Consider the following 15820-nt stretch of genomic DNA (forward strand, 5'->3'; position numbering starts at 1 on the left):
TTCCATTGAGTTCAATAGTTTCATTGATCTACTGTTTCTTACAAAAATCTGCCATGCTTTGTGAACTTCACTTTCTAATCTCATACAGCAGCCCTTCCTTTATGTTGTCCCTGCTCTCCCTGGTCCCAGAACAGTAGGGTTGCCTTGACAAATCTATTCAAAAGCCATTCCTCACCCTTTATTGGTGGGGACTGAAGCCTTTGAAATTCTCTCCTCACTGCAACACAGCTGACATCTTCTTCCAGACAGAATGAATTAAGGAAATACAATAAGATACTTGATCTACCAGTCAAGGATCTTTCCACAGTGAAGACGGACTCCATGGTGCACAACTAGGGCAGCAAGCATCTACAAATACACAATACATGCTGTTTACCAGAAGAGAATTTGTCCATTTTTACTATCATGAACTGAAGGTATTATTTCTTTTAGAAAAATCTATTGGGTCTTTCCAAAAGGTTGCTCGTTTTTTTTTTACCTTTTCCACTTAATGAAGTTAATCAGGTTTTCAGAAAGGAAAAACTCGGATTTTTAATAGAGCAAGCAACATGGATCTTGTTGTTCAGCTGGTAATCTCGTTAAAAATATAGTTGCTTTATAATTAAATCTTCAGTTCAGTAGATTTGGTATAGATTCATCATATTTTATTGAAAGTATATAATTTAATACTTCAGTTTGTAGACTACTCTGATTAGATAGCATGTGGAGCAAAACATTTAGAAAATTCATGGTAAATTCATCCTTCTCAGAGGTTCAGGAATGAAAGGTAAATGTAAAGGCTTTGTGAATATAATTCCCCAGAGACCAGTATTTGCCTGTTTTTTAATGTTCACGCACATTCATCTCAGCTATATTTCCAATTATTTGAATATTAATATTCTATCTGGATGGTTTCTGTTTAGTTGTAGTATGTTGTTTCATATTTTCATGAATGTTCCTTCAACAGTGTACTCCATCAAAATACCCTGAAAAATTCTGATTTCTTAATATTAGCAAATGAGCAGGCTCAGTGTTTATACCATACCTGTTTATATCAACACCAGTTTGCAAAATCTTCAAGCTTGTAGTGGGTAGTTCAGGCACTAGTTGGTCCAAGCACCTACTCAAGTCTACTGGTACTCAAAGTAGCACTTAAAAAACATGATACTTCAGCACATTACAAATCTGCTGAATTATGTTCTTACTTAGTATGAAGTTACAGTATTTCATTGTCAGTAAGCATAAGTTAGTGTACTGTACTGTCCAGTTGTTATTGTGACTGCTCTGTAAATTAGTTTGAGTATTTTGATGTGATCATTGTCCTGACTTACAACAGCTGTATTTATTTTTGCTCTGAGTTTTTGACTTATCCCAAGAATTGCCTGCCTGCTCTTACAGAACTGCTGTAACTGGGTGTCCAGCTCCGAGCCCCTGGACACGTCGGTGGAGTCCATGCTGCCAGACTGTCCCCGTGTCTCTGCAGGTACATCCATTTGCTTGCAGTAAGCTAGTATACATGTCTATACGCAGAAGCAGCTTGTTCATTTAGAAATGCATTTGGTTCTGACTGCATTTTAACCTTTCTACAGCCAGATGTGGCTGAAAGCATATGGTTTCTGGTATTTTATGCAGCCCACTTTTTTTTTTTTTTTTTTTTCTTTGTGTGGGATTTAAGTTATCTTGTCTACTTGTTGCTTGAATTTTTCTAGTCTTCCTTTCTGTTCAAGTAATTGATGACATTATATGTAGGAGTCTGAGAAAAATAATAGTGACAACAAGAACTGGGAAATTTATCATAGGTCCTTGAATAAATATCCACCTCTATGTTGGCAACAAGGTTTTAAAGAAGTACATAAATGAAAGTTACAGTTAAAATAAATGAGCCACTTTCCTGAATGCTGATCAACAGAAGTCTAGTTTACACAGCAAATGATTTGCAGCATCCAAGAATGTTGATGTGAGTTTTCTGTTGTTTTGGATATACTCAGCTGTGCTTTTTCATTATTGAATCATAAATTGCAAGGAGCAAATGAAATTATACAGAGACTTTAGTTAAATGTGTGATAATTCCAGAAAGTAGATTTAGTCATCAATGTAAAAGGAAAACCTCCAATCTCTGCAGGAACGTAATCTAAAATACATAAAGCCGTTACTGAACTTTCATGGTTGATTATCAGGTTTCCTTACAGCCATAGGTAGTGTATTTCTGTAGAATATAAAACCAAGTTCAAAGGAAGACGCAGCCTATACAATATTAATTTAAAAGCTGAAACAATATTTGACCTTGCTCTTTGGGATGCAGCAGTTCGTCTGACAAGTTCGTTTCATATCATATCTGCATTTGTGAGGTTGTTAGTGAGACCTAATTGCAGGGGAAACTGAATTTACTACAGGATATTTTTAAGGTTTGGAAAATTTAGCACTACTTTGTTTGAGAGCTCACAACAACGAGAGATTTTGATTTCATTTCTGCTAAGGTTTGGGAATCTCACTATGCAGATCCTCAGCTCTGTACAGACACATGCAATAGAACTGACATTGTTCTTTCATGCTTTGGAAAATGATATATTACTAAAATTTTCATAGAGTCAACGTTCATTTAGCAACTTTTTGCTCTTTTAGGGGAGATTATTGCAGTTTAAAAGAAATATATTGTTCAGGAGTGGAATTCTTTAAAACTATATTCACTTCTAATCTCTGACATCTGTGTTACTCTTGCGAAAGACTGCATGTTATAGTGGTCGTTTTAGTCAGGTAAATAAGGACTTGGTTAGCAGCTGGTCAGTATTTACTGTACACTGGCCAACACTGAAAATAGTCCATGACAGCATCTCTTCCCTTTCTTTGTATTCACCTGATATAAAGAAGCGAAAAGGTATTCTGTAAAATAAATCCTAGGTGTTACTTGAAAAGCAACGATGCTTCATTACAGCTGTAAATAATAAGTCTTGATTTTACATTTCTGTTGAAGATGGGTCACAGTGGCCTTAATGTTTCTGCACCACTTAAATGAATTCCTACACTGCACTGAAGTGGTAGAAGAATTAACTTAAATGAGGTAGGATTTTAACCAGTAAAAGTTGGATATTTGTATTTACTGCATACATTGAGATAAATTAAGATCACTAATGTCTTTGATAATGATTTAATGTAATATAACTATTTCCAGGCTAGTTCTTTTTAATATAAATATAGTTTAAAATAGTATAACTTTATGTGACTGCTCCTGAATTATCAGCTTGCTCACATGTTTTTTCTTATATTTCTTATAATTACCTCGCACATAATCAACTGTAAGACATTTACAGAGAACCAAGTCAATAATTTGTAGAGTGTCTTTATATGAGCAACGGTATAAACTTGCATTAGGGTAATATGTAATAAATGTATTAATGATTACTAGACGTAGGGGCATTATTGTTTAATGTGAGAGATTTTATTTCACTCTTTTGAGGAATGCAGTACTGAAAGAGCGAGCCCACACTCAAATCCTGGCAGCATTGCCCTTGGTATTTCAATGAATGACAATGAGAGCAATCAGAACAATGACAGATCTTTTAAAATAAACCCTTTGCAGAAGAAAGATTCACTTCTATGCTTGGAAGCCCATCTTTTATCTCTGTTTACACTGAAAATAAGTTCAGAAATAACTGTCTCTTGGTCACATCTCTTGAGCCAGCTTTTCCAAAAAGGGTCTGATATTCAGCCGTTCAGTATACTGGGTTTTACAGGCAATCGTAGTTAGTGAGCAGTTCCTACTGCAGATTATCTCACAGTCTCTTGCTTGCTTTTGTCTTAAAATCACTAGAGACAAAATAAGTTACCATCAAACTGGAAAAATTACTTGTATTTCAAGATAGAGTTGTTAACGCTTTGGATTAAAGAAATATTAAGGAATTAAAATGATTCCCACAATTGATTCATTTCTTACTTGTTTACAAAAAGGAATGAATACACTTTAAATGTTGAGAGCATGAGAACAATACAGAAAAAGCAAGCCATAATAAATTCCCTGTCTGTTCTTGTGGCAAAAGGTACTTTGTGGGTCCCACCTTCAGGGTCTTTTATCCATGTCTCAAGGATTGGTTGCCTGGTGGCGTCATAGCTTAATATCTTTTGGCATCTAGTTGGTGACAATGACAATGAGTTCAAGTGCACCCTCAGCAAGTTTGCCAGTGACACCAGCTGGCATACTGGTAGGAAGGGATGTCATCCAGAGGGATTTTGAGAAGTGGGCCTACAGAAGAGAAATGTACCCCATAAAATTCCACAAGTCCTAGTGCAAGGTCCTGCACATGGGTCAGGGCAATCCCAGGCACAAGTACAGTGCGTGCAGGCAGTCAACTGACAGCAGCTCTGAGAAGAAGGATACCCAGTTTTTGGTGGACAAAAAACTAAACATGGCCTGACAGTGTGTATTTCCAGCCCAGAAAGACAATGATATCCTGGGGTACATCAAAAGATGACCAGCAGGTAAAGGTAGTTGGTTCTGCCCCTCAGCTCTGCTTTGGTGAGACCCCATCTGGATGACTGCATCCAGCTCTCGGGAGCTCAGCACAAAATAGATTTAGGCCCACTGGAGCAAGTCCAGAGGAGCCACAAAGATGCTCAGAGGGGTAGAGCACCTCTCCCATGACAACAGAGTGAAGGAATTGTGCAGCCAGGAGAAGAGAATGCTCTGGAGACCTTGGAGCACCTTCCAAGCTTTTTATAAGGGCATGGAGTAATAGGCTTCAAACTGAGAGAGGGCAGGTTTAGGTGAGCAAAGACAGGAAAGAAACTCTTTGCTTTAAGGGTGGTGAGGCACTGGGACAGTTGCCTAGAGAAGTTACAGATGATCCATCCCAGCAAGTGTTCAAAACTAAGTTGTATGTAGTTTTTTGAAAGTTTATGCAAATTCCCCTGATGGGGGTTTGGAACTTCTAAAATTGCTATCTCTTACCCTCTTTAATTTCAGCCATAATTAAGGACTTCTGTTACACTTGAGTTTATCTTCTGTCTCAGTCTTAGCCTACCTTCCTAATGGAATCAAATCAAAATATATCTATTCTGTCTCAGGGGAGATGGATCCATCTAAGACATAAGAAAATCTAGGGTTGAGAAAGATGAAGACTTCAAAGCGGTCTGTACATTAAAGGTCGTCACATAAAAAGGAGTAGGGTTGGGAGTATTTCTGGCTATGAGTCTGGAGTTCAGCTTGGAATTAGACAGAGACAATGGAATAGATGCTTTAATGACAGGTTGCGCTGCATTACTGCTAACTGTAGTTGTAGTTTATGCTGTGTCTGAGACCTTACAACATTTCTCCTAGTTCTGGAGCAGGGAGTTCAGAAGCCCATCTTATTGGAGCAACTACTGGGCGGGAATAGCTGAAAGTGGGGATGGATCTGCATTCGTCTCGGATGCTGTTCAGGAATTAAATCACTTTGGTTTCAGGATAGTGGCTTGAACTTCACCCCAGGAAAGGTATTGTGGTAAATTTTGCTGGGTAAACATGGCGTTTGTTTTCCTGAATCCTGTTTGTATTCCTTAGCCCATGTCTTTCTGCCAGTGAAAGCTTGTTATTTAAGAGAGATGATTAAATTTCTCAGTATTTTGCCAAAGTGGATGTGCACCAACACTCATTTAAAATAATCAAGTGAAGATGTTGTAACATTAGTAAAAAAATGAATTGCCTAATCAAATCTTTTTAAAGCCTTCCTAGTTGGCCCCCAAAATCGCTAGTTATTCTGTTAACAGTTGCAGCCAGTGTAGTTAAAACATTGTGAAATAAGGAAATTATAACTTAAAAGACAAGCAGTAGAATGAAACACTGATAGTAATCAAGAAAAGTTCTATTAACAGAAGAGCCTAGACTTATATATATGTCTATTTAATAAGAGAAAAAAGTGTAAGAATTAATTCATACAGCTGAATAAAGGCTGGTAGAAGAAAAACAATTTTGGGGGACAGGTATGATGTGTGCTGATGGTGCTCTTGAATCTTCAGATAGTATTTTCTGGTACCAAAAATCAAGATTGAACTCTGTATTATATACCAAACACTTAACTACATTTAGGTAAGCCAAGCACAACTTTTTTGTGTGTTTTGTTTTTTGCTTTGAATTTAGAAAATATCATTAATAGCCCTTTGTTTGGGATACAGAGTAGGCAGGGTTGACTGATGAGGTGTTTAAAAATGGTTTATTCCAAAATCAGTCTCATGGAAGGGCAAGACCGTAAGGTTGTTACATCCATTCATGCCATCACATCAGAAGCTGTATGTACATCAGAAGCCATTATAACTTTAGTTACAATGTCTTTTATAAATTTCCTATCCAATCAGCTACTTCCACAAAGCTCACTAGCATCTTCATAAACAAATCATTATTTGCCACATTTTACATTATTTTTCCTCTCTTTTTATCTCATCATATAACTCTACAGAAACTTATTGCTGTATCTTCTATTTTTTACCAATTCTATAACAAATTCTATTGCTAGACTTAGAGATTTTCTATTATCTTGCTTAACATATTTATTCACTTACATCACGCATATTTCTGCTTGCTTTAAACAAACTACAAATCTTTATTCTTACTTTGTGTCTGTTTCACTTTTCTATTCTAAAGCTTCAAGCCTTTTCCAAGGTCTTAGGTCAAACACTGTATCTATCTCTATCTCTGAGCTTGAATGTTCCAGGCCTTGGGAGCTCTCTGTGCTTGTATTTCCCACAGCCCTTCCCTGAGAGAGCAGGTGTGCAGCCTGTGGCCCCACACACAAGTGCACTGATTGATGAGGTAGAGCCCTTCTTGCAAAGTTTGTGTTGATACCCAGGAAACAATGAATTACCCATTGGATAATGGCGGTGGTGGTTTCTGTTGGCTTTGCCTAACAGGTGACTCCTGCCTGCTGTTTTAAGAGTTCAGTTGTGTATTTCCATAGAAAAGCCTGTCTATCTGCAGATGCACCCCATGCTGAGCAGATCCTGCGTTCAAGCAGGAGGGCTCTCCAGAGAGGTCAGATGGACTCTCCAACACCACAGGGTCTGTGTGCAAGGGTAATTGCATTAGTGAGGCTTGTGACAGCTGTAGGGAAGGATCAACTTATTTCTTCCTGCTTTTTTTCCTCAGCTGTATTTGCACCTCACTACAGTTCCACTCTTACACATTTATGTATCTTGCTCATAAAAAACAAGGCAGAAGGAACCATAAACTATATTAAGTGCTGAGACAATACCTGGCTCATACTCTTAGCAGCTTTTAGCCCAGTGTACCAATGCTTCTCTTTTTTTTTTTTTTTTTTTGTTTACTCTAGTCATTTAATGAGGACTGTTCTGGACTATTTTCTGATATCAGTGTTTCATGACCAGGGGTAGGTGCCCAGCAGTACAAGAAATAGGAACAAAACCATGCACTTTTTAGATTAAAGCAATTAAGCAATTATTCCATTCTGTTAAAAATGTTATTTCTGCATTCACTAGTCATTCATGAGTATTAGTAGTACATTAGGCAGGGTTTACTGTAAAGCTCTTTGCATTTTATGTCTTCATGTGCATGTAGTTCTGTCAATAAAAACTTTGGATTTCAGGAGAAAAGATAAAATGCTGAAGTTTTTTTGTCAAGATGGCAGGTTCCTGTGTCTAGCTAGCTGTTAATTTAAGGTATTTGCAATATTAATAAGTGGAGGAGTGCAGGAATCTTCAGTGTGAAGCTTGCTTCATCACCCATGTTAACATTCTCATCTGCTGCCAAAACTGGTCCTGCACTTTCCGGTTTTTTTGTACCTTCCAAGGTACAAGCTCCTGTACCTTGATGGAGACTTGAAATTATTATGGTAGCTTTGAAACATCAGCTTGTCTTAGCTCCAGCTCTGGCGGTTGCTGCGCTAAGTCCTGCTTTAACTTATGTCTTCTTGGCATGGAAGTAAGTAGCTTTTTCCCTATTCCTGATTCTTCAAAGGTGCTCTGCTTTTATACTCCTGCTCAGTCTCAGGTGTTGCAGACAGCTTTTTATTTTACACATTTTTATGTGTAAACCTAGCGGGATGTGGGGTCCTGTGTTGTGCTTAGAGTAGCTTAGCTCTACAGTGCTTTGGAAAGGACAAAGTCTATACAGACCTGTTGAATAATATTGCAGATTCTGATCTGGGGTGCCAGAGACTCAAAAGTGAACATGAAAATGTGAATTGCAAGCATTGACTTGAATTGCCAGATGTTGCTTGTGTCAGGAAGTTCAATAACACTCATTCATTTACTGTTGTACAAAATAGTTACATGTACTTGAGGCAGTACTGATATTGGAGAAACGGTTTCATCAAAAATTATTCTTGCACTCAAACATATCTATTTATCGTTGCAATTTTTAGACTAGAGTGAACTAGTTACTATTGTCCCTAAGGCAGTCTTTGTGGTAATAATGAATAATTTAAAATATTACAGTCAGATATTTCCTATTAAGCATTTGACAGCTATTAGATTATTGTGACTATTGCTTCTGATACTACTCAATGCTGTCTCATTAGTGCCTTATATATCCATATATGTTTGCACATTGGCAGGTGTTACTCCAGTGCATGATTGCAAACTCTCCTAGAGCTCAACACCTGAAAGGAGGTATTACCTGAAAGATGTCCTCCAAAATTCAGTAGCAAAATCTTTATCTGTATTGACATAAAATCCAAAAGACTTTTCACATTTCAGCTTTCATTTTCCATTAGAATTTAGATTCGGATTCGGATTTGGATCTGTTAGAATTTTTCAAAAAGTTCCATTTCAGTAGAAATCTTTCCTTTTTTTCACAAATGTATATAGTTTAGGCTGGGAAGGATATTTAGATCACTTATTGTCCACTTTTAAATACAGGTCTTTAACTTTTGAAGAGATATGATACTGAAATTTGGAACTTTAATTTGGTGAAAATGTTTCTTCCGCTAAGTCATTCAGCCTTGGCTGGAAGAATTCAAGAGATGAGGAATCCATTGCTCCCTTCCCTTTATCATCTGCAAACCGTTAAAAAGATTGGCTCATTTCTGGTTGGGTTTTGTCTGATCTCAGCTTCCAAACATTAGTTCTTGTTGTGCCTTTTCTACACTAAATTAAAGAGCTGTTCAGTGCATTTGCTTTTTGTCCCTGTGAATTACATACTGGCATTGAGCCAACACACCATTTTCTTTTGAGAAATGTAATAGATTGAGTTCTTCAAGTCTCAGTGCAAGTTAATATCTCCAGGTTTCAAATGCTTTCATACATTTCTTTGTAGCATCTCCAGTCATTCAACTTCTTTGAGAGAGACCTGTCTACATCTTACCAATGTAATATTAAATCTTTGCTACCTGATTTTCTCCCATTTCATTAGGCAACAGTTACATTTGACCCTTTTATCACCCTACTGTAAAGAGTCGGTTTAGGAGAAAACTTGCCCTTTCTAGAGCTGCTGCTTTTCATCTCAGTTTTAAACTAGTGCTAGGAAATATTGCAGGTAGCTTTTTTTAAAAAAGTAAATCAAACAAATACACTAACATGAAAAAAAAGAAAGAAGGCCATCACCTTTCTTGTTAATAACCATTCCCTCCATCTTCACATTTACATGAGTTTTACCAGCACCAAATTTGTATATTTTTCCTGTGTGGTTGAATAGCCATAGGACACTCCAGCAATAACACATCCATTCAACAGTGGTTTCTCCATGATAGCTGCATTTGCTGATTACTTAGTCTCTTTCCACTTAGAAATTTGGAATAATACTGACTTTCAACCCTTTCTTACAAGTAAATGATTCTAGAGTTGTTCTATTTGTCCTCTCATGAATTTATGAGACATTGACCAATTTCTGCATAAGCTGAAGTTTTAGTTTAGTAATGAAGTTGTGATTAGGTTCCTTCAACTTTTGTGGTAATAGTTTACAACATAAAGGAAGAAATGAGGAATGTATCTTCCTAGAAAAAAAAACATTTTAATGTCTCTCTTGAAAGATGAAGGGGAGTAACTCACATGCTAGACACAGCACCTAGGATCAAACAAGCTGGCAAAGCAGCAGTTATCACCAGTAGCCGGTGATAACTGTTACAGGTAAGGGCTCCAGTGTAGTGACAGTCTGGAATTTTCGTGGGACGCCTGGGAAGAGCAAAATTTAGTTGCTGAAAGCAAAGAGGAGATAGAGCACTTTTAAAAATGCTCGGCAAAGTTGACATAATTTTTCATCCTCCTCAGAATGTTCTTGGAATTAATCAATTGCCTGACAAAAAATTGAGTATACCCTATTTTCATAAAAATCCTTATCAGCTAAACATGCTAATTCATCAAAGTGTGAAACTAAGTTTATTTGTTTAGGAGTTATTTTCCAGTAAGTTGCATTGGCTTGAATTAATTACATTTTTGTACCTTATTTCCTCATTAGGAGATTCCAATATCACAGCATTGTGGTTATCAAAGGGATTTTTAGCATGTATTAGCCTCATCCCCCCCCCGCCCAGAGTAGGAGTAAACATTCTTACATTACTTCCTGAGAGGTGCTCATCTTCTTGGTTCTTTCCTTTCTGTTGTGTAATGTCACATCCTCTCTGGGAAGTCTCTTCCAAACTTCTAGTTTTAGTCATCCATTCTTCCTTGGCGCCAGCGTACAACCTCAGGAACAGCTGAGTAAACAACAGTCACCCTCAGAAAAGAGACTTGTTCTTCACGCCCATAGTACTTGGGGTAGGAAATTATGGAATTAGATATTCATTTCTTCTTTATTTGTCTTGTGATTTATGTAAGGCTACCTATGCAAATAATTTTCTCTGAAATTTTGGGTTAGGATTTTCCCATCTTCAATATCTTCCCTGCTATTTTAAGCATTATTTTAAATAAACATCCATAGCTAGTTAGCTGATTTTTGATCCTTGAGTCCAAACTCTGCGAGCCTGCCAATTTAGAAATATTTATCCCTGAGAAGGTATTGATGAGCAGCAAAAAAAAAAGATGTGCTTCATCAAACACTTTTCTTTTTTTTTTTTTACCTGGATTGCCAAGCAAATTGTATTCTATTTGCCATCTGTATGGCAGTTGTCTTCTGTTAAGTGGGCAGTTTTCCTTATCTCTTCCACACCCAATCCCCCTCTGGGGAGCCATCTGAATGTCACTGCATGACTGATAAGAACTATAGCATCCCATTGTGAGATACTCCGCCCAGAGGGAAGAGCCAAGCATTGCTACCCAGATATAATCTTGAGATTCTGGAACATCAGCATGGCTTCTCCACTGGATTTCTCAGAGGAACAGCTGCCTCTTCCACTGGGTCTTCAGAGGGAGACTACATCCTTTTCTACAGGATCCTTGCTCCAACAGAACCACACCTGACACTTCACAAAGACTGCAGCCACATTTCCAATTGGACTGCTACCAGCACCCTGACCAACAGGGCGTCAGGTTGTGTTCTGACTCTGTCAGTGTTGTTTTAGTTTACTGCATTGTTTATTTTATCTTTTTATTTTCTTCCCTAATAAAGAACTGTTGTTCCTGATCCCATATTTTTGCCTGAGAGCCCCTCAATTTCAAATTTATAACAATTCAGAGGGAGGGGGTTTACATTTCCTTTTCACGGGAGGCTCCTGCCTTCCTTAGCAGACACCTGTCTTCCCAAACTTCCCAAGACATTTTTCAAATATGGAACAGAAACATATATTGAACAATTTCATAACTTCTTCTGCATTGTTATTTACAGTTTCACCAGCTCCATCTGCAAATGGATGCATTTTTGCTGTGGATCGCATTTGTTGTTTGTGGATTTTGCTACGTTTACCAGCCATACATTGTTTTTACTCTGATAACTTCAGCTTTCTTTATAATATTTAGCTGATTTTCATTTTTTCTCTATTCCTTAACTGATTTCACTTTTTTGCTAAACCAGGGGAACTAATGCTGTTAGGTGTTCTTTTGTCATCCAACAATTTTCTAAAAATACAATTCATTCATTTATGTTTAAATATCACATATTGATTAAATTTACAAATTTTATTCCTACTTTGAAGAAAAAATACCCTTTTTGAAGCTCCAAACATGTGTGTTGCCGGCAGAGGCTTCTCTCTGTTCAGTCCTACCAATGTCATGAGGTCAAGTTCACAGGCCCCAGGCAGCCAGCCACTTATCTTTATCCAATCAAAACACTGCCCAAAGTAGTAGAGTCATGGAAGGTATTACACATTTTTGTCTATGAGCACTGTTCATTGTTTTTGGGAACTCTTAATATTTGTGACCACCGATGTCCATCTCCTGAAGGTATACCTTTCGGGGTGAAAAAACTCTCCATGCATTGCAGAGGTGTGCCTAGGAAGAAACTTAGCCCATTCACTGTTTTGCCAAAGTTGTCTGTCACAAAGCTCCTCAACAGCATCTTCTCCTGGACTTTTTTCATGTATTAATTTATATGCACAATAGACCCAAGATCAGATTTTATCGTTATTGTTAATAACAGAGCACCACATCCTCATCACTTCTATGCACTTGAATTAGCCTAATAAGGTAAAAAGATAAACCTAGATAATAAGTAACTGTTTAATACTCCGGGCATATAAATTATTTGAACAGCCATCAGTAATGCCAGTTATGTCAAATTGGGCTTGATGGCTGTGGTTAGACAACAATCAAGAATTGGAAAAAATAGCAGCAGCATAACGTTAATTTCATCATTCCTTTTCTTTTTATTTGCTAGATAAATTTATTTGCAACACATGGAGATTAAATTTTTATTATCTTTGCCTTCTTAGCACCCTGCCCTCAGACTGCTAATGTAACAGTTTTCTGACTGTTCCAGCTAGCTCTCAGCTGAGAGGATTAGTTTACCAACCTGTGAGATAACCAAAACATGAAAAACATCGAGCTCTAAAATGCCATTTTTAGAGACCCTTTTCACAGTATATTTGCACTTTAAACATCCTCCTATGAAGAAGCATTTGGGAGGCCAAATTTACTGTAGAAAAGACTTGTCATTTTCTGATAACCTACATTGGCAACTAATCTTGTCATGTTGATACACAGGGACAGTTAAGAGACTTGTTTTAAAAGCATTGTGATTATTATATAGTTAATAATAATAACAACAACAACAATAATAATAATAATAATAATAGCAGACAAGTGCTAAGAGTTCAAATGCTGATTGGTTACACAGATAGTGTTAAGGACAAGGCTAATTTAAGCAGTCATATTATATTCCTATATTACAACATGCAAACCATACCCTATGAAATAATTATTTGTCATATGTATCTTAATAGTATGAATTATGTGTTCCAATGAATACTTTAATTTAATGAACAACATTCAATAAGCAGCATTTTTAGTCTATATTCCAATTCTTATGCGAAAGACATTTCCCCACACATTGTTTTATTTCAGATATGTTTGCAAGATGTACCTTAACATACAGCAGCTTAACAGAGAAATAATCTACATGATTAAGAGAGTAAACCATTTTAGATTATATTCATTGCCACTGCTGTGGTACAGTAGTCAGTTTGAAGACAAATGTCATGTACTTCTAAACAAACACTGTTAAGTGTCCATCAGTGCTTTTTAGAACAAGACTTATGCAAATGAGGCAATGTATATAAAAGTTCTTACTACTTCACCTGAGATTTTTGTTAATATACTGTTTGACATTATACATGTTACAAAAGGCACACCATAGAATTCATAGTACACATAAATAAACCCCACATGTATTTGAAATCTGAAGGCCAATTTTGACTCTTAAAGACTTACATGATGATCTGCTTGAGTCTGGCAGACCTTAGCTCTGATTTTGCCTTTCAGGACAAGGCAGGTCATCTTTTATTACCATCTTTGCCTCCAGACGATCAGTGCTATTATGTCATAGTTTAAACTATATACTGAACTGGGTATTAAACTGGAAGGGCTTTGCATGGAAGAAAGCATTCCTGCCTGAAGATATGCATGCTGTCTTCTCCAACAGGATTTTTCCACTGTAGCTGTGCATGCAACAGAAACAAATGAGAACGTAAACATATCTCAGAACACTTGTGCCACAGAAGCAGACATCACTTTTTGATTTTAGAGAAATTGAACTTCAAGGATTCATCCTTACTCTGAGTAATTACATTTGAATGCTTGCTGTTTGGTTAATTTGGGGACTGAGTTCTAGACATCTGTTTGTTCAACTTGGTCCATTCAATGAAATCTGTTCCCTTTTCCACAAAGGAAACCTCCCATAAAATCCCATCAGATTAAACGTATGTAAGATAATGGCTGAAGTACAGTGTCCAGCAGTACCATGCTGGACACTGATAACAGTATGTGTCAGAGCTGTGACATAGGATTTGGATCATTTCAGGAGTATTCTGGATGTTTATGATTTTGACAGTTTCCTACTACTGACTGCACAAATTACAAATTCAGCACGGCTTATGAATCTTGGGGATTCCTTGTGGCTGCTAGGCACCTAGATTATCTGCCACTGAAGATTCCCAGTGGTTTTGTTGGCTCTCTCTTCAGTTCTTGTCCCAACAGACCACTACTTTAAACCAAATGCCAAGTGTAAGCTAATGTGTTTTAAGAGTGCTCTTTTCCTCTTCTGTTAATAGCCCTGGATGAAACTTACTAAACATTTGTGTCATCCTCTGTCTGATACCATTTTCTCCTTAATCTTGAAGTACTCACCTCCCCTCTTCCAGGAAATTATCAGCTTCCCATAAAGATCTGACATCTGTCTGCCTGTGCAGAGGAATGGGTGAAGCAATCTGAAAGAACACAAGAGGAACACTGCACTGTTGACTGGCAATTGGTCACCTTCCTTTGAGATGGTGGTTTGAGACCCCACAACTTAACAGAAGAGACTCCACATGGGAACTGAAGCTGGTTGCTACTTCTAGTGTCAGTGGCCTGACCACTGCACTCTCTTATAGGTGAAGGCTCTCCCTTCCTCATCCATCTTAAAAAAGGAGTGGATTTCCACCTGTTTTTTTAAGGAACAACATTCATTGCTTCCCAGCTGCAACATTCATGACATTTTTAGTTTCCATTACTTTAATCAGTTAGTCTTTCCTAGCTGTTTATTTTTACCAATGCCTTTGTAAATGCCGTGCATTTTTTGAAAAAGTAGATCGTGGGATGGAGAAGCCTCACAGGTGGAGAGGCAAGGTGTTCATTCAAGCTAACAGTAGGATTTCTGGTACACTAAGCAGAGGAGGAGTTGGTGACAGATTAAAGGACAACCAAAATACTGTTTTTCCTTTCCTGTTATCTCTGGCTGACAAGAAAGAGAGACCACAAACACCCAGTGAAGATGGCACCAAAATGTGATGGACTTCCCACCAGCCAAATGCCACAGGTTGTTCTCATTGAGCCAGCCAAGCAAGAACATGCCTTAAACAAGGAAATTAGATGCAAAGTGGTTGTTAACACCAGTATACCCAGCCTGTAAGAAATGTGGGTTAACTGGAAAACAGATACCACCCGGGAATCTATCATGTTGCCTGATGTCAGTAGAAAATGCACGCACATAATCTTGGGAATGTCAGCTCCCCATACCTCTTTCCATCCTTGTAGACGATGTCTTTCTTCCAAAGCAGCTCAGAGCTCAGCAGAGAAGTGAGGACTTTTTCTCTTATTTTGTGGGTTGATCATAAAGTTTGTGTTTTTTAAAGTTTTAGAAATTCCAGGTGAAATAGAAATATGAGCATTTGTATCACTTGCTGTCATACTGTCTCACTTTAGGAGAACTCTGCTACACAATACAGGCAAGTCCTGGTTTCTACCAATTTGTGTCTTCACTTGGAACAACATTTTTATCTATATGGTTTTAGCTGTACTCACAGCTCATAGTTTGCATCTGCAGTGCAGGTAAATAATGTTATCTTGGTAACAG

General features: G+C 37.5%; 1 protein-coding gene across 8 annotated transcripts in view; it reads left to right on the plus strand.

Annotated features, from left to right (window-relative positions):
* Nucleotides 1–15820, plus strand: part of FAM172A (family with sequence similarity 172 member A) — a 257531-nt gene that overhangs the window by 189947 nt on the left and 51764 nt on the right. For all 8 annotated transcript variants that reach the window (XM_030968383.1, XM_030968376.1, XM_030968378.1 and 5 more), the window contains one exon: nt 1378–1462. In XM_030968383.1, coding sequence (XP_030824243.1) covers nt 1378–1462 — 85 coding nt within the window. The remainder of the gene's footprint in view (nt 1–1377; nt 1463–15820) is intronic.

This window comes from Camarhynchus parvulus, chromosome Z, assembly GCF_901933205.1.
Source record: "Camarhynchus parvulus chromosome Z, STF_HiC, whole genome shotgun sequence".
Taxonomy (NCBI): domain Eukaryota; kingdom Metazoa; phylum Chordata; class Aves; order Passeriformes; family Thraupidae; genus Camarhynchus; species Camarhynchus parvulus.